This window comes from Capricornis sumatraensis, chromosome 3 (genome assembly GCF_032405125.1).
Source record: "Capricornis sumatraensis isolate serow.1 chromosome 3, serow.2, whole genome shotgun sequence".
Lineage (NCBI taxonomy): Eukaryota > Metazoa > Chordata > Mammalia > Artiodactyla > Bovidae > Capricornis > Capricornis sumatraensis.
In genome coordinates this window covers 53,841,827-53,862,377 of record NC_091071.1, presented here as the reverse complement: position 1 = coordinate 53,862,377, position 20,551 = coordinate 53,841,827, and the positions used below count along the sequence as shown (strand labels likewise).

Here is a 20,551-nt window from a genome sequence, read left to right as displayed (position 1 = left end):
ATGTTACATGTTATCAAATGAAATGTTTGAAAACAGTAACTCAATGCAAGGAAAATCTATTTCCTTAATTAAAAATAATTAATTTAATCAATGTAAAGTCATAGGTAAAATTTCTAAAAATTATTTATAATTCAAAAGACCTTGAAACATACTTATCAATACTTTAAGTCTTATAAGAAATGAGGTCATTTCCTTAGGTTGTTATTCATAGACAATAGGCAAAATAAAAACAGAGAATTTTGTATATATATATATATAGGTCATTATTCATAGACAAGTAGGCAAAATAATAGCAGAGAATTTTATATATTTTTTTCAAAAGTATGTAGCATTTATTATGTTTTACAAAAATTTTACATTTGATATTCAAGTATTTTCTGATTTTAATAAATTAATTTTTATAAATGAACACCTTTCAATATTAAAGATAACTCAGGACTTTTTGTATTTAAAGGGTGAGATATAGGCCTTCTGGATAAATGACTACATTTTGGTCTAATCTTCCCCATACAATTATTATACCTGTTAGACAAACTAAGTTTTGTTGTACCCCAATTGACAATAAGATTTAAATCTGGAAGCAAAGTATTTGATCTCGTGTTGTCCTCTCTTACTTTATTACCAAGAATCTTCTTTGAATTGTGGTTAGTTCCTTTACAACTTTTGTTCATCTTCTGACTTTGACTAGTGTGATGTTTTTTATTTATACGTGGGTTTTTCATTTCAGTTGGATGTATTATATTCTTGTGATCAATAGAAGGAAAAAGTGTTTGAGATGATGTTTTTCCAAAGGATCCAGTGGGTAAATCTTGGAGATAGCTGGAAAAATGTTGGTTAATTTTACATTCATAGATTGATTTTCTTGAATTTGAATCATCTAGTTTGATAGAATATAGATTATCTATTGTTATATTCTGATAAGTATCATTTGGACTCTGAGGTGTATTCAATTTTTCAGAATTACGCTGAGGTAAGATAGGTAAAATTCCAGGTTTGTTTTGTTTTAAGACTAATCCAGTACCAGGAATAAAAAGTTCTGGTTCTTCCCTTTTTGGCAGATGAGTGATGTCTGTGTTTGAAACAGAATGATGTACATGTCCATTCACCGTTCTATCTTTCCAGATTAAAGGGTTATATATAACTTGTCCATCAATAGGGCATGAATTGCACTTGTGGAGTAACCAACTGTCAATACATTTCCTATGAAACTTAAAAAAAAGTTATGCTAATGAGAGATGCAATATCTTATTTATAATATATAGTGTTCATATGAATTTTCCCATATCATTACTGTTACTTTTAAAACTTTCATAAAATTGGAAGGTAATACAATTTATCATGTTTTATGGAAATATTTTGAAGAAGTTCTCTTAAAAATGTAGTTGGTTATAGACTGATTGCTATTTTCCACATTAAAATGAAAAGCCCTCTATGGATACCACTTCACTGTTACTTTCTAATGAATGAGTATTATTAAATAATAAAAATGTCATAGCCAACTTGTGTTGAAAACTTATATGATGATGGTAAGACATAATATCATAAATCCTAAAAGTTAATTTATTAAAACAACTTTATCTCAGAAAAAACCTGGTTACCACCACATAGTGATTCAGCAACATTAAGACTTTGATTCCAGTGAGTCCATTTGAAATAACAGTAAACTATGTCAAATGAAGCATTTCTGTTTCATCTGAAGAATCATAAGTTAGTATAGTCTATAAGCTTTTTCTTTTTATCAGTAAACAAAGTAGACAAAAGTATTTAACTTGAAGTGTCATTTTATGTTTTCTCAGTAATATATACAGAAATGAATCTTAATTCATAGGAATCCATTCTTGGGAGGCAGAGCCACCTTCTCAATAGTCTCTGCTCTAGCTTTTTACGCACACTGTTCAATCTGAACATCTCTGCTCATATCCAACTAAAAAAGTAAAAGAAGAGACTTAAATTGCCATTCCATTTGTGAAAACTGGCCCTACAGGGAAAGTCAGACTAAAATGCTGTGACTTTTACCTTGTGAGTGCACGGTAGCAGTCTCGTATGTTGGCCATGACGAAATGCCTTCAAACAAAGTCGACACTGGTATCCCGGAGCAAGCAGTTTACTCTTCTTTGTGATCAGAAAGAGAGGCAATGACTTTACCACGTGTTTTGGTGTATAAATGTGGCTAAGTGAGAATAAGCAGAGAGATATGAATGGTCATATGTGATTATAGATCAGGAAGCAATCAATAGTACAGGTAATAACTTCCATATAAATAATGCAAGTGAAGCCAATACTTTTTAGAACTGAAGATAACAAGTCTCATGCATTATAAAGCTTAAAAATCTATTGTCTTGATCTTGAACAAGATGGATCCAATTTCAACATCAACTTCATAAAGAACAAAATGTAGTCATTTCAAACAAAAATACTAACTTGAAATTTTTTGAGTTGAGCTTTTTCACATCAATGAAACCAGAACAGAATTTTGATGAAAACTATATACTTTCATATATACGAGCTGAGCTAACACAAAGGCTGATGTTTAGAAAAATACAACCCAATTCACTTTGTCATCTGGTAGGAAGTAAGGTGGATGGTAGGCCATATTAAATATTTCAGGCTACTATGATAAGTTGGCAGGTCATAGTCTATGAAGAAACTTATTTCACATGGGGCATATGCTTACTACTTCAGTACTGTTAGACTATGTAAACGTACTGTAAATATACCAATCCCATTTTTGTACCCAAAGTACCAGCAAACATAACTTAGATTATGCAATGTAAATTTGATGCCACTAGCAGCTGATAAAACAGACAAATATTTAAAAACAAAAGCTTGGTTTAAAGGTTAGATGCATTCTTGCTGTTCAAAGGTTATTCAGTATAAAGTTAAAATATATTCTTAGAAAACTATACTTTTCATTACTCTATAGATACACTTCTCATTAACTCTGCAGATAAACTACAAAAATTGCCTTTACCAAGGTTACTTAATTATCAACTAAAAAAAAACAATTGTGTGTTTCTATTATTTCAGGTTTTTAATCAGTTTTTTCATCTTGAAACTCTTTTATTTATTCCATTTTCTCTGCCTAGAACATCTCTTGCCTACCTCCACAATATTTCTTAAACCATTAGTTATACAATTTATCATTCTAATAGGTTGAGGTGTGATACCCAGCCAGGGCCAAGGAAAGTGAAGATGGAGAGCCTTTGTATAGGCTCATTTCACACCCACAAAGCATTTTATAGTCCACAAGAGCTATGGTCTCTGAAGTGTGTGGAGCACCCACAGGGCATGGGCTAGGTATCTACTGTCTACTGGGTTGGACAGAATTCTATCAATTATCTGTCTATCTAGATATAGATATACTATATATATATATATGTAGGATAGAAATTGGAGAAGGTGATGGCACCCCACTGTAGTACTCTTGCCTGGAAAATCCCATGGACGAAGGAACCTGGTAGGCTGCAGTCCATAGGGTCGCGAAGAGTCGGACACGACTGAGCAACTTCACTTTCACTTTTCACTTTCATGCATTGGAGAAGGAAATGGCAACCCACTCCAGTGTTCTTGCCTGGAGAATCCCAGGGACGGGGAGCCTGGTGGGCTGCCGTCTATGGGGTCGCACAGAGTCAGACACAACTGAAGCGACTTAGCAGCAGTAGCAGCAGGATAGAAATATATATACATAGGATAAAATTTTAAATATATATTATAATGAACAAGCACAAGTTTTGTTTGGTTAATTCACTGAAATTGTCTTTTAAAAAATATTTCAATTTTATCCCATTCTTTTAAAATGAACTTTGTTAATGTTTTATAGTGTACCTAATATAGTAATTATACACAGTAGGCTTAATTTTCTTTCATTAATAAGAAGTATGACAAAAACTGTTCTCTAGTAAAGAGGCTGAGTCATGGTTTTGAAATACAACCAATCCCTTCAACACTCTTCCATGGGGGTGGAGTAGAGGGGCAATGAGAAAAGAAAGACTTGCTAAGGATGACTTTGCAATCCCATGGACTGTGGCCGGCCAGGCTCCTCTGTTCATTGGATTTCTCAGGAAGAATACTGGAGTGGGTTGCCTTTTCCTTCTCCAGGGGATCTTCGCGACCCAGGTATTGAACCCATGTCTCCTGTATTGACAGGTGAATGCTTTACCACTGAGCCACCTGGGAAGTTCCAGTGGCTGATTACTTCAAAGCAAATCTCATAGCTAACTGTATTTTTTCTTTATATTAACTCCTATCCATTTTAATTTTATATTCATTTTAATGATCATTACTAAGGAAACTACTATAACTACTATATCCCTAATATAACCTTCGGTAGAATTAATATTAATAATATAATAGTAGACAGCAATATTTGAATATTTACTGTATTAATTTCACATGCACAAAATTTCTATAAGACTGGTTTCTATAACTGTCCCCATTTTAAAGATAAAGAAAAATGTTGCAGGGAGCAGTGAAATAACTAGCCCAAAAGTTGTATAGCCAACCTGCGGCTGTATTAGGACTGGATTTAAGCATTCTGACTCCAGAGCTTTGCTCTTCACTTGAACACTATATCATCTAGTCCATAATATTATTTCATAAAAACATATTTATTGAATAGAGAAATGAATAAAACTTATCCAAACTGAAAAATTATTTAAATATATCCCCAAATACAAATTTCACTGAGAATCTTACTCTTGCTTTTCTTGAAAATGTGGCATCTTTTCCTCTATCTCATTTTTAATATCGACATATTTTACAGTTTTATCTGACCTTTTCCCCAGCGATCTCCATTTTTGATTTCTCTTCTGTAATACATAAAAAGTGAATGTTACTTGGTAATTTGTGGAAACTTTTTACCTTGTGCATTAAAATCAGTAGGATGCATATCAGTAAAATAATAATGTAAAGACTCATCATTTTAAAATATAGCTTTTTAACACATTAAAGAAATTGCAGATTATTAGTCATTCTTATATACTGTTGGACAGCTACTCTAACATTACTTTTAAAGGTAAAATTTTAACCTATTAATCAATAATCGTAATTGTGGATGTTTTATCTTGTGTAGTAAGTTCAGCACCAGGAGACACTTACTTACTTGTTCAATTCAAGTGATGTAAGAAATTTTAAAACCATAAATCATCATTAGTAATAAGTCATTTGGTGTGTTGAGATCTTTTATTTCAAAATGAATTTTCAAGCTTGATGGCCACTAATTTCTGTCCTTAAGATTTATATATGATATCATCACATATTTGTTATTGTGTTGAATTTTATAAATTACTGCAGTAAGAACCAATTGCCTAGAAAACCTTATGAAAAAGTTATCCAAAAAATCATGGTCTTTGGTTTTTATTCAGACATAGTCAGCTCTATTCCAGAGTGTTATCTATTCTTAGATTTTACTTAGGTTTACAATGGGACAAATACAAACACTATATGAAATTCAAGAAGGATACTGTACCTCACGAAACATAAATGAGTGAGAAAGATGGCAGCAGCTATCAAAACAATCCTGGCATAAGTGATATTCTATACATGTGGTACACCTAAAAACGCAAAACACCAAAACATACAGGGAAAAAAAAAATCCAATTATTTTGATGGTTTTTGGTGAAAAACTCTGGTCAACATTTCCTGGGAACTATGCAGATAATGACAAGGCCCATCTTAAGTCTCACCTATATTAGTTTCCTGTTGCTACTGTAACAACTTACAAATTTAGCAGCTTAAACAAACTTTATCTTACAGTTTTGTAGGTTGGAAGTTGGACATGGGTCTCAATGGGTTTCATATTAAGGGGTCCACAAAAATTGCATTCCTTTTTGGAGGCTATAGGGGAGATCTGCTTTTCTGTCCTTTCTTTTAGAGGCTGCCCTCCTTCCTTAGCTTAGTGTGTCCCTTTCCTCCTCAAAGCAAGCAATGCAGTATCTCTCCGTGCTTTCCTTCCATAGTCACATATCCCTTTTGATTGTCTTCTTTGCCACCCTCTTCCACTTTTAAGAACCCCTGCGATTATACACTGAGCCCAGGCAGTGCAGGATCATCTCCTTGTTTCAAGATCAGATGATTAGCAGTCTGAATTTCACCAAACCTTAATTCTCCTACAACATGTAACCCAACATACAGGTTCTGGGCATGAAGATGTGGATATATTGGGGAGGGTATTATTTTGCCTAACACACACCCACCATGTCTTCCTGGAATCTTATCCTGAATCTTTTTCTAAGTTCCTTAAGTCCAACAGCCTATTAGATATTCTATCATTTGATTACTCAGTGTTTTCCTACGATTTCATGAATGCTAGAGTTATACTTAGTAGAAAGTTTCTTGAAAATAGAAGTGTACTATATTCCCTCTCTTCCCTCACAAAATGGAAAAACCTATATGTATAAAAAAATTTGCAATAAAAACTATTGATATGATAAAAATTTTCATTTTCTGTCAAATTCTATCTAAACATATGTTACTTACATAAAATTTTGGCACAAGCAGAGAATTCTAATTTACTTGCAGCAATATTCACCAAAAATAACATTTCAAGCAATATAATAATGTTATTTTCTTACTCAAGTTATCAAAGAATGAGAAGATTATTTCCAAGAGAAATGTGGGAAAATATATCCTTCAGACATCTTAGAAACAGCAAGTATTAATTTATTCATTAGTATTATTTATACACACAAGAAAGATTCTTAATAACATCTGAGCAATTTGCCTGGAAAATCCCATGGACAGAGGAGCCTGGTGGGCTGCAGTCCATGGGGTCGCTGAGGGTCGGACACGACTGAGCGACTTCACTTTCACTTTTCACTTGCATGCATTGGAGAAGGAAATGGCAACCCACTCCAGTGTTCTTGCCTGGAGAATCCCAGGGACGGGGGAGCCTGGTGGGCTGCCGTCTATGGGGTCGCACAGAGTCGGACACAACTGAAGTGACTTACCATCAATGGTGTAATTTATTCAATACATCAGATTATGCTGGGCTAGAAAAAGTTAAGCATCTCTGTATTGATATATATATATATATTTGAAATTAAAAGATAATAAATATTAATAGCTATATTATGAACTTTAATGAAGAAAGAACTTAAAAGCTTTCTAGTTTATCTTGTCTCTTATTCAAACCATTACTAAACTACTGGAAATAGTTCTTTCAGGCTAAGGGATGAAATCTTAGTATTTGAGGGAGTGGAATAGTGCATTCTTTAATTTGTAAAAGAAAATTGATATGGATACAAATAATTGTGAATCAAATGCATATAGAAGTTATTCTGAGAGTGTGGAACAGCAGGCAGGGAGCAGAACAGTGGAGAATGCCTGAATTGAGGGGTAGTAGGAAGAATCACCCATGGGGACAGAATGTGCAGTCAGAGGGACAGAGGAGAACAGTCATTAACAAAAACAAGATAATTTACCAAAGCCATTCACACATTAACCATTTGAGGAACACATCACTATAAAGACTGAAAAATTTACAATGACGTTCACCTGTCCTTATTCCCCACCCGAGCTATTTCTCCCAACTTACTTTTCCACGTGTTATCTTAGTCCCTTATTTTTCTTACTCACCTCTCCTGAAAAAGTTCAGATTGCCAAAACAATGGGTGCTAGTGCCAAATATCAAGTCTTTCCTTTTTCTAGAATTTTCTTTAACCAACATTCCAGAGACTGTCTGAACACTTCCTGCTAAACCTTATAAAAATTCTGCCCTTCTTCCTCAAGTGAAAAGGCTCCTTTGGAGCTTTCTCAGGCTAGCTATTTTCCAATAAAGACTTTTGCGAACAGTGCTCTGGCTGATTTGTTTTTATGTGACACATTGAGAGAACAAAGTATTAGAACAGTTCCAAGAGGGAGGTATCATTCCCTGTTGGGGTGATAAAAACAGGTCTACGGTTTTATGAGAGGGTTTTAAGAATTTATTAATTGGACTCATCATAATGTAACTCCAGGAAGACTGACTGCATTTTAGAAAAATTTTAACAAAGGTTGAAACAAGATATTTTCTTCTTCATACAGTTAACTTTTAAGATTTTAATTATTAAAGAACAATTTTCCAAGCATAGCAATTATTGTGGGACTTGTGGGAAAGTTTGAGGATTACTTAAAAAGTAATGAAAATTTCTTTCTCTCCTAAGTATCTTGTTGTGGTGGTTTAAGATATAAAAGAAAACAAAACATGCATCATTGCAGTTTGGAGTTGGGGGGAAATTAACTTCAGTTGATCTAGTCAATATCCCTCTGGCTCAGTCCTAGAAGTTTTCGGCAATGACTTCACAGGTGGTTCAAAGAACATACAGGGGATGAGAGGTCTCTCTAGCAGGGCTCTGAGCTTGCAAACTGATTTAAGCCAAATTATAAAGTGTCTGCCTGCAATCCGGGAGATCTGGGTTCCATCCCTGGGTTGGGAAGATCCCTTGGAGAAGGAAATGGCAACCCACTCCAGTATTCTTGCCTGGAGAATCTCATGGGCAGAGGAGCCTGGTGGGCTACAGTCCACGGGGTCGCAAAGAGTTGGACACGACTGAGCGACTTCTCTTTCACTTTCATAAATCCTGTGTTCAGAGCTTCCAAGAAAGAATGCTAGTTCAGACTCACAATCTAGACCAGAATGCAAAGTTAATACTCTGTGTGAGTAAAGGAAATAAAACAACTGAAATTCCTGAGGTACAGGGCTAACATAGATTACTAGTCTGAAAATCCTGAATAAGCAGCCTAATCTTATATAAGGCAAACACAAAAACAAAACAAAACAAAACCCAACCCCCAAACAAAACAAAAACAAAAAATAAAGGAAGAAAAGAAGTTTAAATGACTAATAGTCTAATGTTCAAAGTTTTCTAAATTAAAAAAAAAGCACAAACTTATAATTTTACTAACTGATACTTACTTGTAACACTTCCCCTCAAGTGGAAATTGTTGACAGTTATTACAAGGAATTCCAAGATGCTTGTCTAATCGTTCTTTCTCAGATGCAGTCACAAGTTTGTTAGAGTTTTTGAATTCCTCTAAAATAAGATTTAATGGTCCAAAGTCTTTCCTACACAGAGGACATTTCAACATGGAAGAGTTCAATGTCACATCCTGATAATTAGCTAAGATCTTCATACATTTTATATGAACACTATTGCCACAGCCAAACCTGTTAGAAATAAAATCCATGTTTACCATTTGAATGCAGCAAAGTTTATTTACATAAATAAGTTTTCTGTGCTACCATTTTTATTTCCCATAAAAATAGATTCGGAACTGATCATTTATAGCTTGATTACAGACATAAACGGGGCTTCCCTGATGGCTCAGTGGTAAAGAATTCACCAGCAATTCAGGAGGCATGAGACACAGGTTTGATCTCTGGGTAAGGAAGATCCCCTGGAGGAGGAAATAGCAACCCTCTCCATCATTCTTGCCTGAAAAATCCCATGGACAGAGGAGTCTGGTGAGCTATAGTCCAGAGTCACGAGGAACTGGACACAGCTGAGGAACTGAGCACACACACACACATAAATACTATCTTATCTATCTAGTCTAATCTAATCCATCATATTTAATTTAGTATATCAGAATTCCCGACAAAATGTTCCCCATTTCAATGAAATTGGCAGTAAAAGATTTTGCATCATTATGTTTTTCATTTTTAAATTGAGAATGAATTAGCAAAGAGGAAAATTATAATAATAATAATTATTTTTAAATAAAAATTGTTACTGAGAGCAGAGGTGTCACCTTATTTTCTAGAAATTACACTAACACGAATGTGGTAGTACCCAGTTAATATCTGCTGAGAGAAATAATATTTGGGGAAATAGTTAATAATTTCAAAATATGCAAAGGAAGCAGCTATGTGAAAAAATACAATGTGGATGAAAATTTTAGTAAATAACCAAGGGAAAAAAAGAGTTAAAAAGTTAAATACCAAGTGGTTGCTCAAATTTTCCAAGTCCAACTTTATAGTGCCTTTAAGAATATTTGAGTACAAAACTCTAAATAAACATTTATGTATAAGTGGAATTTTGAATTATTTAGGTTTAAAGATAAAATTTAGAAAAGCTTAAGAAAATTTTTTATCATTTTAAACTAAAATAATCATTACTTTCAGAAAACTCTTTGTAACCACTCTAAGCAATGGCATTTGTTCATGCTAAGCCATTTCAGTCGTGTCTGAATCTTTGCGACCCCATGGACTTGTAGCCCACCAGGCTCTTCTGTCCATGGGATTCTCCAGGCCAGAATAATGGAGTGGGCTGCCACGTGTTCCTTCAGGGGATCTTTGGGTCCCAGGGATCAAACCTACATCTCACACCTCCTGCATTAACAGGCGGCTTATAAGCCATGGCATTTGTTCATGTGTATAATACAAAAACATGAAAATTATCTACTTTAATAACTTAAAGTGAAAAGGGAAATAAAGTAGAATTTATTTTTTAATTTTCACCCTTTAAATGTAGCCAGAAATATTTAGAATAAGAACAAGACATCTTTAAACATATATGTTAGGAAATAAAAGGCCAATTAAATATGATTGCTTAAATATGTATTATTTTTCTATCAACACGTTTCATAACAATATATTATAAACACATTAAATTAGGATTTTTTCATAAGTTTGTAGAATCTTAGGGAAACTCACATCACCTGCAAAAGGTGACAGGAAGCTTTTTCTCTAAAAGTACTTCTTGACAAATAGAGCAGATATCATCTGAACTGATCTCTTTCTGTTTAATGTAACCGTCTTCTTCAATCTGTGGATTTTCATTGTTCATTTCTTGTTGGGGAGTTTGAACTCGATGTATTCCCTGAAGCAAATCGTTGATTTCTCTTTCCACAAGACCTAACTGCAAAGCAGCTAGTGATAAATTCCAAAGTATTAAAATTTGATGGCAAATTGAAGATATAGAAACAACTTAAGCTGAAAGTTAGCATTTTTTATTCCAAATATCAGAAAGACAGACTTGGTTGAATTATTACACTGACATTTACTATTTTTTGTATTCCTTTCAGAGCCAAAAGGTCAGAAGAGGGTTATTTATAAAAAGAATGGAAGTTATCTCTTATTTTCTTGTTACTGTAAAAAGTTGGTACAAGCAGTACCTTATAAACATTTCAGATTAATTATATGACTGTTCATCCTTGGATTGGTACTGTAATCAACTCTTACATTTTTATCTCTTATTCAAAACAAATACTTTATCAACATACAAGAGTATTAAAAGAATGGGTGCAAATTCAGAAAGGGGAAGAGATATTTGAGTAGTTAGTATAATTAATATTTGCTAGATGACTAAATTAGTAAGTAGATTATGAGAGAGCAAGACTCCACGGTGCCTATTTTCCTTTCTCAGTTTTACGCCCCTACGAGAGCATCTGGGTAGCCACATCCTTCACAGCTTTGGTCAGTATTCCTCGGGACAACCTATGAGGAACTATATTATCTACACCTTGGGATGTGCAGTTTCTGAGTTCTGTCCGACCTGGCGCTCTCAGTGCGTGTAGTTTTTGATCAAGGCATCCTAGATTCCTTTTTTCTCTGGCCCATTCCCATGTTCTTTTCTCTTCCTCTCTCCTTAACATGCCATAATTAAAATGCCAGCTGTTATTGCCCGCCCCCCCACCCTGAGTTCTAGTCATTTTATACATTCTTTAATACATACAGATTAAAAATCACTTGCAAGATAATGAAAAACTTCATTTTCCCCTAAAAACATTACTACTTACACACTAAAAATACTGAAAACATCACGGTTACATTTGACTACAGAGATCTCTGTTCCTTGTCTAAGGTGGGGTGGCAGGTGGAATGTGGGAGGTTATTATACTTTAATTAACCATTACTTTGGAGAATGAGGGCTATTTGTCACAGAGACAGAGCAACATCTGCTCCCTAAAAAAATGAGGAGGAAAATGAAGAACAAAAGATTTCTCCCCAGTAGCAGAAATATTGAATAATAAAATTTCGTAAGATGAGCTGGCTACAAAATATTCTCTGTGGTATAACATGAATCAGAGAATAAAAGGGAGAAACAAAACTCTTCTGAAATTAATTTGGAAAAATTAATGTAAGAGACTATGAAAGAATCTTCTTTAATAGAGAAGAGAAAGACAGTTAACCTTATCAGATATCACAATTTATTATATAGTATATACAAAACTCATTAAAGAATAAAAATTATGAAACAAGGTTGAAAAGAAGCACTATTTATTAGCTGTTACTGAGATAACTATGTAAAAATATGGAGAAAATTAAATTAAGTAAAAAAAAATACCAATCTCCAATTTATACCAACACAACTACACATGGATACCATAAGGAAAAATAAAAATAAAATGAAAAAGTTAGCAGAAAAAAATCTCTAAAATACTATGGAAGGACAACTTTCAAAGTATCAAAACAATATACACAAAAAATAAAAATAAGATTAGTAACACACAAAAACCCACATATATATAACAAAACTTAATAAAACCATATAAAAAATAATTATGTCATTAGGAAAACATTTGCAAAGAGGGGTAAACCTTATATTTAGGAAGAGCTTATAGTTTTACTCCAATAAATAAATAGCCAAAGTACTATTTACACATGTAGTACAAATAAGTCAATAGAAGATGTTCAATTTCATTAATATCAAAGAAAAGTGGGTTAAAATCAAAATGAGTCGCAGATATAGAATAAAACCTAAATAAAAGGTAATAAATAAATAAGGCTATGTTTCATTTGCCCTATATTATATCAGGGCATTTTGGATTCTAAAAGTATGTCAGATGTATGAAATAATGAAAACTATTTTCTTAATTTACTGGGAATGAATAGATTACTATGAACTTTGTATCTTTTCTTACCTTGTGTGACTTAGTCTTTTTTTTTTTCTAGTATTATAGAAATATCTCAGTTTTTCAAAATTTTCCATGTATCTTTATTTACTTTGGAGACTTAAAATATGCTGTTAAATATATGTAGTATATTAAATATGACTAAAACATGAATCCAGTGTATCAGTTTCCAGCAGAAAACTGATATACTGCTGAAATCATAAATCAGCAAAAGTATTGCTATAAAGCTATACTTATGGGTGACAGACATAAAATATTAATACTTAAAAAAGGAAAAAACCCTCAAACTCAGGGATATGGAGAACAGATTGATGGTTGCCTGAAGGTGTGTAGGAGGGTGGCTAGGAGGTAAGAGAAATGGCTGAAGGTGGTCACAATGTGCAAACTTCCATTTGTAAAATAAATTAGTCACGGGAGCATAAAGTACAGCATGGTGACTACAGTTAATAATACAGTTAATAGTACTGTGTTGCGTATTTGAAAGTTGCTAAGAGAAAAATCTTAAAAATATTCATCACAAGAAAAAAGTTATAATTGTGTGGTTTTGTGATCATTTTGCAATATACATATACAATGAATCATTATATCATACACCAGAAATTTATATAATGTTTTATGTCAATTATATCTAAATAACAGCAATAGTACTTTTACTCCAAGATCCAATTAATGAGACTTTAGGCTAAAGAAATAACTGAGAGAAGAAAAAGTTTCACATACAAGGAATACAACAGGAACGACTATACTCCAATAAAAATTAATAAAAAAATCAATAGAAATGAGTCATGATAAAAAAGACTATAACAGGTATTTAGAAATAAATGCCAAACAACAGGAGAATGTTAAATAAATTATGACATATAATACTCTGAGTATATCATAATTCATTTAACATTCACTGACAACTTAGAGAGACTATATAGCATTGAAAGTGTTTATAAAGTAACAGTGTGTAATAAAAGCAGAACACAGAATTCCCACATTTACATTTATTATCTGTATAAATACAAATTCAAAAAAGAAAATAGAAAATAAATATTTATTATATCTTTGTGGTTGGAATTAAAAATTTTTTCATTAAGTGTGGTTTTTATTTTATCCATAAATATTTAACTGAAAAAAGGAATAGATGGGATTTACTAGACATTGCATTTAGAAAAAACTCATTAGGCAATAAAGCTAGGTTTTGCTGGGAAATATTTGTGGGGTGATGGGAAAAATATTCAGTGTTCAAAAACTGATATTTTTATGAAAAATTCCTATGTGACCATCTCTGTGCTCAGTTCACAAGTCGTGTCTGACTCTTTGTGACCAACCAGGCTCCTTTGTCCATGGGATTTTTTAGTCAAAGATACTGGAGTGGGTTGTCATTTCCTTCTTCAACCATCTTTGTAGGTCTTCAAAAATAAAAGCAAGTCTCAGGTTTCTGGAATGCAACACTAAGGTACAAATAATTGTTTCCAGATTTGTTTTAGGAAAGAATCTATGAATAATGTTCAAAATGTTTCTGCTTCATTATTAGTAACCTTCTTCTCTACATTTATATACTTTACATAATATTAATGAATAGCTGTTTATAGCTTTCTTTGGATTACTTTAATTTTCATGCATGTTTGTTCTAGCTTTCATTTAAATGATACATTTCAACATTATTGAGACATACTTTCTTTGAATATTTGTACACAAAGGATTTTCTCAATGTTGAGTAGCTAAAACATATTTTAAACATTATATGAAATATTTTTAGTAGGACATATAATTTTTCAAAATTCATATATAGGATCAAATTTAAGCATTTACAAACTTTCCTACTCCAGGGATACTTAATAATGAATAAGACACGATTTCTGCCTTCAAGAATACAAAGGATAATATGATACAAAATATTAAAGTTATCCATATGAAATTACTATTTTCATAGATTAAAAAATATTGGCAATTCATGTGATTCAATTTATTAAAAAATAACCTAGCAGAGCTCTCAACTAAAATGCAGTACAATAAATATTTGTTGAATATAATTGGGTAGAGTTGTACTGTCCAATTCAATAGCCATTGGTTACTGAGCACTTGAAATGTGGATAGTGTGACTGAAAAATTGAATTTTAAATGTTGTTTTATTTAAATTTAAATGGAAGACTAATAATCTACAGTTTTTGGAAATTTAGAAGTATGTTTACAACAATTTATGTGTTATCTGAATCTATTTTTCAACTTAATATTTTATGATATCTAAATGCAGATCAAGCTTTTCTAATGAAAATACAGTCAACTCAGTGTCTGAGTTGAGATGTACTGTAAGTGTAAAAGACACTAGATTTTGAAGACAAAGGGAAAAACATCACACTATCTCATAATTTTTATATTGATTACATGCTGACATATTTTTATGTATTGGGTTAAAATAAAATATATTATTAAGACTCATTTTCCTATTTGTTTTTACTTTTTATAATATGGTTACTAGAAAATTATACATGTGCTTCACATTATATTTCTAATGGGCAGTGTAGTATAGAAGCAGCTTGTGACATGATATGGAAAATAGTGTAGAGGATGTGAACATTTAAGTAGATAGAACAGAGAAATAGAGAAGAAAACAATATGCCTGTGTATGAAGGATTGGGAGAGGATGAAGTGAAGAGTAACTGACATTTCAGAAAGAACCTTTTGTCTACAATGTGAAGGAGCCAGCAGCAAAGTGCAGGTGCTGGAAAGAAGGAGGCTACTGAGAATAGTACTAAAGGCTGACGAAGTTTGACCGAAAGTGAGAATGAGGAGAGGTGAGAGCACAGTTGAGAAGTAGGGACGATGTAACATAGACAGGATTTGTACCAGAGAAGAGGATGAGAAATGAAAAACCAAGGATGCCGAAGCGTCTAGCTTTGAGACTACAGAAAAGGGAAAGTCAGTCTGTGAGCTGGGGAATGAGACAGGGGAACACATATGGGGGAACGGAGTACTCAAAATGCCCGTGCGACCTCCAGAACTGCGCTGCTCAGAAGGCAGGTGGAAGCACCGGCCTCCTGATGAGATGGAGAAATCACTGTTACAGGGCTAACAAGGGGAGACAGGCAACGTGAGACATTTCTAAGAAAATATGTGATGGCGGTGGTTTGGGTGCCAAGTGTGTCCAGCTCTTTTGCAGCTCCATGGACTGTAGTTCGCCAGGCTCCTCTGTCCATGCGATTTTTCCAGGCAAGAATACTGGAGTGGGTTGCCACTTCCTTCTCCAGGAAATGCAATTTCTGGGCCCATGGATCAAATCTATGTCTCCTGCTTGGCAGGTGGTCTCCTAAATTGCTGGCAGTTTCTTTTACTGCTGAGCCACCAGGGAATGTATATGTGGAGAGAAGAATATAAAGGAAAAATGACTGTGAAACACTAATATTAATTTATTGTCTATTAGAAATTATAAATGTCTACTGTTATTGTACTTATAAAATACTTTGAGGGGAATGAACTTGTCTAAATAGAATCTATACCCTGGATTGGAATAAAACTAATTATTACTTTAATTGTTATGAATATTATAGACATTTATTAATAAATTTTAAAATGCTTTTGTAGTTCTTGGATGAATCTAATATAGGTTAAATAAATCTTTGCAGGAAACACTTTGATAATGACAGCATCTTTATTATAAAATGTACAAATCTAATTAACTTGTTATAGAATTATTTTTCTTTCTCTTTTATTTTTGAGGATTCTAGAATTTATTTTTAAGTTGAAAATTATAAAAATTTTCATATGCCTGACTTTAAACTCGATTTACTGAGTTTACTGTCATTAGAGTTATTCTACTCTAAAAAATATACATTTTTGCATAAAAACTTGTCAGTAAATAATTTTAAAAGAAATTATGTATCATGTCAACTGTCTATTTCTGGGATCTGAACAATTTTTTATTTTTCTCACAATTAAAATAAAATTAGATATAGAGACTACTGTGAATTCTTCCTTAGAATACATAAGGAAAGTCTACTGAAAATCTGGCAATTATTTCATTTCATTTATTATTAAGTGCTTTTTACTTTGAAATGTCATATAAAGTTACATTTTTTTGTTATATAGAAAAATGTTCCAATTGTCTTAAATGTAACAAACTGCATTACAGACAGCTGTCAGATCACCTAGAAAAATAACTGCCTAAATTTAGATATGTCTAAATAAAAAATTCTTACATTTGTTAACTTTAAATTAGTAAAAACACACACAAACACAACTTACATTCATGATTCCTTGGGAGCCTGAATTTTTTCAACAAGACCCTAATATCCAAAAGTAGAAAACCAAAATGAAACATTTATTTTTGACATAAGCTCAAAAGGTATTATTAATTTTAGAACAGGAATGGCATTCCAGAATTTACATTGCTGAACACATTAGGTATAAATCTAAAATTCTCATCATTTTCTGTTACAAGACATTAAATTTATGTTTTAAAATAAGTGAAAAACATATTAAAAACATATGATCCATGGAAACAAAAGGCATTTGCAATAAAGAGATTTGTCAGAGAGAATCCATATATTTCTTTATGACATAGAGTAGTTCACAAAGAAAGGTTAGTGAGGGAATCTAAGCATTCATAGCCCTCCTTTTAAACTGCCCTGGAAGCTTCCTTCAAGTAGGAAATGGCAATCTACTCCAGTATTCTTGACTGGAGAATCTCATGGACAGAGGAGCCTGGTGGGCTACAGTGCATGGGGTCACAAATCGGATACAACTGAGCAACTTACACAAAAGCTTCCTACTTCTGGAAATGGAGGAATTTTCTAGATAATTCCTGTTTTCCTGTACATATCACTTTTAATGTATGACAGAAAAATACTTTCAAATATTATCAACTAAAAAGGAATATGACTTAAAAAACTGGGAAGCATATTTTATATTATTACTTAAATATCTTAAATATACATTAGTATATTAAACACTTGGATTATATTTCCACTAAATTTATGGTTAATATACTTCAAAAAATGTTACATTACATAAAAATCAGAACAGAACACCCCTGTCCTAAGGAAACTGGCATAAAATAAAAATAGGAAAAATCTATTTTATGTAAAATAATAAAACCAAATTGCAAGCTTTGAAAGGTCCATAGGTGAAGGGAATGTTTTTTGTTTTTCATTTCTGGGATCCCCTACAAACAGGTTCTGACTCTAGCGGAAAAATTCTAGATTTGACATAAGTAATCTAAGAGTCCTACTTCAGTTTTGAAAATTCATAGTCAAATGCTTACTGAAAAGGATGTAATAAAATTTTTAAAAATCATAATGAACTATGTAATTATCATCACTGATGTGAATCAGGAGATTGTTTTATTGTTAGATTTCACCTTTGTACATAATAAAAATCTAAACATTGATTTTTTTTCTTATTAAAAACAATATAATTACAAACATGTAGAGGTGGTAGTATGTTTCTCAATTTAAATCTTACTTAATTTTGGGGTTGAAATAAAATACCTCAAACTATATTGACTATATTGACAAGTTATGATCATTTTACCTTTATATTTTCTCAACACCAAATTTCTTTACTCTTACGGAACTCAAACCATGAAAAAGGCAAAATATGTAATAAACCATGATTTTTTTTGTGGAAGATCATTACAACATCACTTACCAGCATATGTGCTTACAAAGTTCCCCTCCTTTCAGAAATGTGGAACAATTACAAACATGAGGATTTCCTAGAGAAACCTTCAAAAGAAAAACGCATACTTATAAAAAAAAACCCTCGTCAATTTTTAGATTATAGAGTAAAATTGTTAGTAACTGGATTAACAGAGATTTCAGCTCATAGTTTAGTTGACTCCAAAAGGCTAAATACAGTCTACTTGGTGCTGCTAAATCGCTTCAGTCCTGTCCGACTCTGAGCGACCCCATACACGGCAGCCCACCAGACTCCCCAGTCCCTGGGATTCTCCAGGCAAGAACAATGGAGTGGGTTGCCATTTCCTTCTCCAAGGCATGAAAGTGGAAAGTGAAAAGTGAAAGTGAAGTCGCCCAGTCGTGTCCGACTCTCAGCGACCCAATAGACTACAGCCCACCAGGCTCCTTCGGCCATGGGATTGTCCAGGCAAGAGTACTGGAGTGGGGTGCCATTGCCTTCTCCCAGTCTACGTGGGACATCTTAATTCTTGACACCAGTCTAATTTTCCACTTCCATATTCTTTGCCTTGCTCAACAAATTGTATTGTCAGCTAAGATTGTTTTTTAAAAGTCCTATGTTTAGGCAAGTGAAAAGAAATCTAATTTTAAAAGCTTAAAAGAAAAATCTATCAAATTTTAACTGAAAGGAATTTCTACTTTGCAGTGTAGCTAAAGACTGTTAGTAATTGAGTACTTCCCGGGTTTTTGTTTTGTGCATATATTTCAATTAGTGAGTGTATTTAATTTTACTTACTAAGTCTATACTGGCTTAAACTATTAAACGCCCTAAGTGTTGCAAGTGGGAAAAGGACGTCTGAGATAAGCATAGATTAGTAATCTGTACTCAGTACTTAAAATGCATGACAACTTAATAATTAAATTTATTATTAAAATTAATTTAAAATTAAATTAATTTAATTTAATAACATAAAATTAAAAGATTCCAGGTCAACTTCTGGGAGGTAGAGCGGTGGCTGATTTTTGACTGATGAGTGCAGGATATGTGAAAATTAAATATCTGTAGTTTTCAGCAAAATTAAGAAGAATTTTTATTCATCAAGACCTTTCCAAGGAATCGCCATTTAAGCCACACTTTAAAAGTGTCTCGTTATAGCCTTCGAGCGACAAAAAAGTAAAGAAAATCCAATTTTATTTATCCAGCAAATATATACGGCTTGTAAACAGATTGGTCGATTTTCATTTCATCTGCGTTACAGGGCTAATGACTGCTAATGGATCCGAGAATTTACATAAAAGCAAACCATATACTCAAATAAAACCTGCTGTGTTTCCAAGCCCGAAGATCAAGGGCCATCATCTTAGAAGAGCTGGATACGATTTCGAGCCTTAACCTCCAATAACGGAACTTTTCTAACAAATACTATTTTGCTCGGCAATGCGCACGTCTTTAAAGTCTGGAACACTCGCGGGTGAGGGTCGGCAGCGAGTAGCTACAACACAAGGTGGGTCTGGGGGGAATGGGCGGGTCCGCCTGGCTAGAAGCCGAGGCGAGTTGGGGGCGGTAGTTACTCGGAAATCCCTGTTTTCCGGTTCCTCCTCTCTCAGCAGTAAGGCGGTGGGGCCCATCTCTCGCAGAAGGTAGATGGTGCTGCTCAGCGCTTGGTCTTGTTGCCAGCTGAGGCGGTCGATCAAGTGTTTTCGCCTCTCAGAGGCTTTACAGCCCCCGCGAAGCATCTTGCCCGGGTTAGGGCGAAGGCAGCAGCAGTTCAGCCAGGCTGTCGGAGTCGCCAGCCGGTCTCCATGACAACCGCGTGCCGGTCGGTTGCATGGTGACGGTATTTAGGCTCCCCGGTATCCCGGCGTGCCTTGCGCTGAGGTGTCGCTTTGCGAGATTACACCCGCCTCCACTCCTTCGAGAAGCAAAGATCTTAACCGCGGAGTGTTTCTAATCCCCAACACTGGCGGTCGAAGACATCACTGTCTAATCTCTCGCGTTCCTTCTGCTGGTTCCTCACAGGCGGGGCTCGTGAATTCTGTTAGGACAGCCGCACAACCCGGTTACAGTTAGGTTTCTGGATGCTAATATTATCTTG

At 33.7% G+C, this 20,551-nt stretch overlaps 1 protein-coding gene across 1 annotated transcript; it reads right to left on the bottom strand.

Annotated features, from left to right (window-relative positions):
* Positions 1–398: 398 nt before the first annotated feature.
* Positions 399–20,192, bottom strand: ZSWIM2 (zinc finger SWIM-type containing 2). Its single transcript, XM_068969604.1, has 9 exons — positions 20,028–20,192; positions 18,469–18,545; positions 17,065–17,105; positions 10,639–10,849; positions 8,894–9,145; positions 5,468–5,552; positions 4,696–4,808; positions 2,017–2,170; positions 399–1,208 (listed from the first exon to the last, which is right to left on the bottom strand). Exons 1-9 carry the CDS (start codon positions 20,190–20,192, stop codon positions 399–401), a joined length of 1,908 nt encoding a protein of 635 aa, XP_068825705.1.
* Positions 20,193–20,551: the final 359 nt, after the last annotated feature.

Bases quoted from the DNA above. Each gene is read 5' to 3' on its own strand.
- ZSWIM2 (XM_068969604.1), bottom strand. From the start codon at position 20,192: ATGCTTCGCGGGGGCTGTAAAGCCTCTGAGAGGCGAAAACACTTGATC. The intron at 17,106-18,468 runs GTAAGTGATGTT...TTTGGATATTAG, and splicing joins CTTTGTAAGCACATATGCTG to GGTCTTGTTGAAAAAATTCA. The intron at 5,553-8,893 runs GTAAGTATCAGT...TTGCGTTTTTAG, and splicing joins CTTGAGGGGAAGTGTTACAA to GTGTACCACATGTATAGAAT.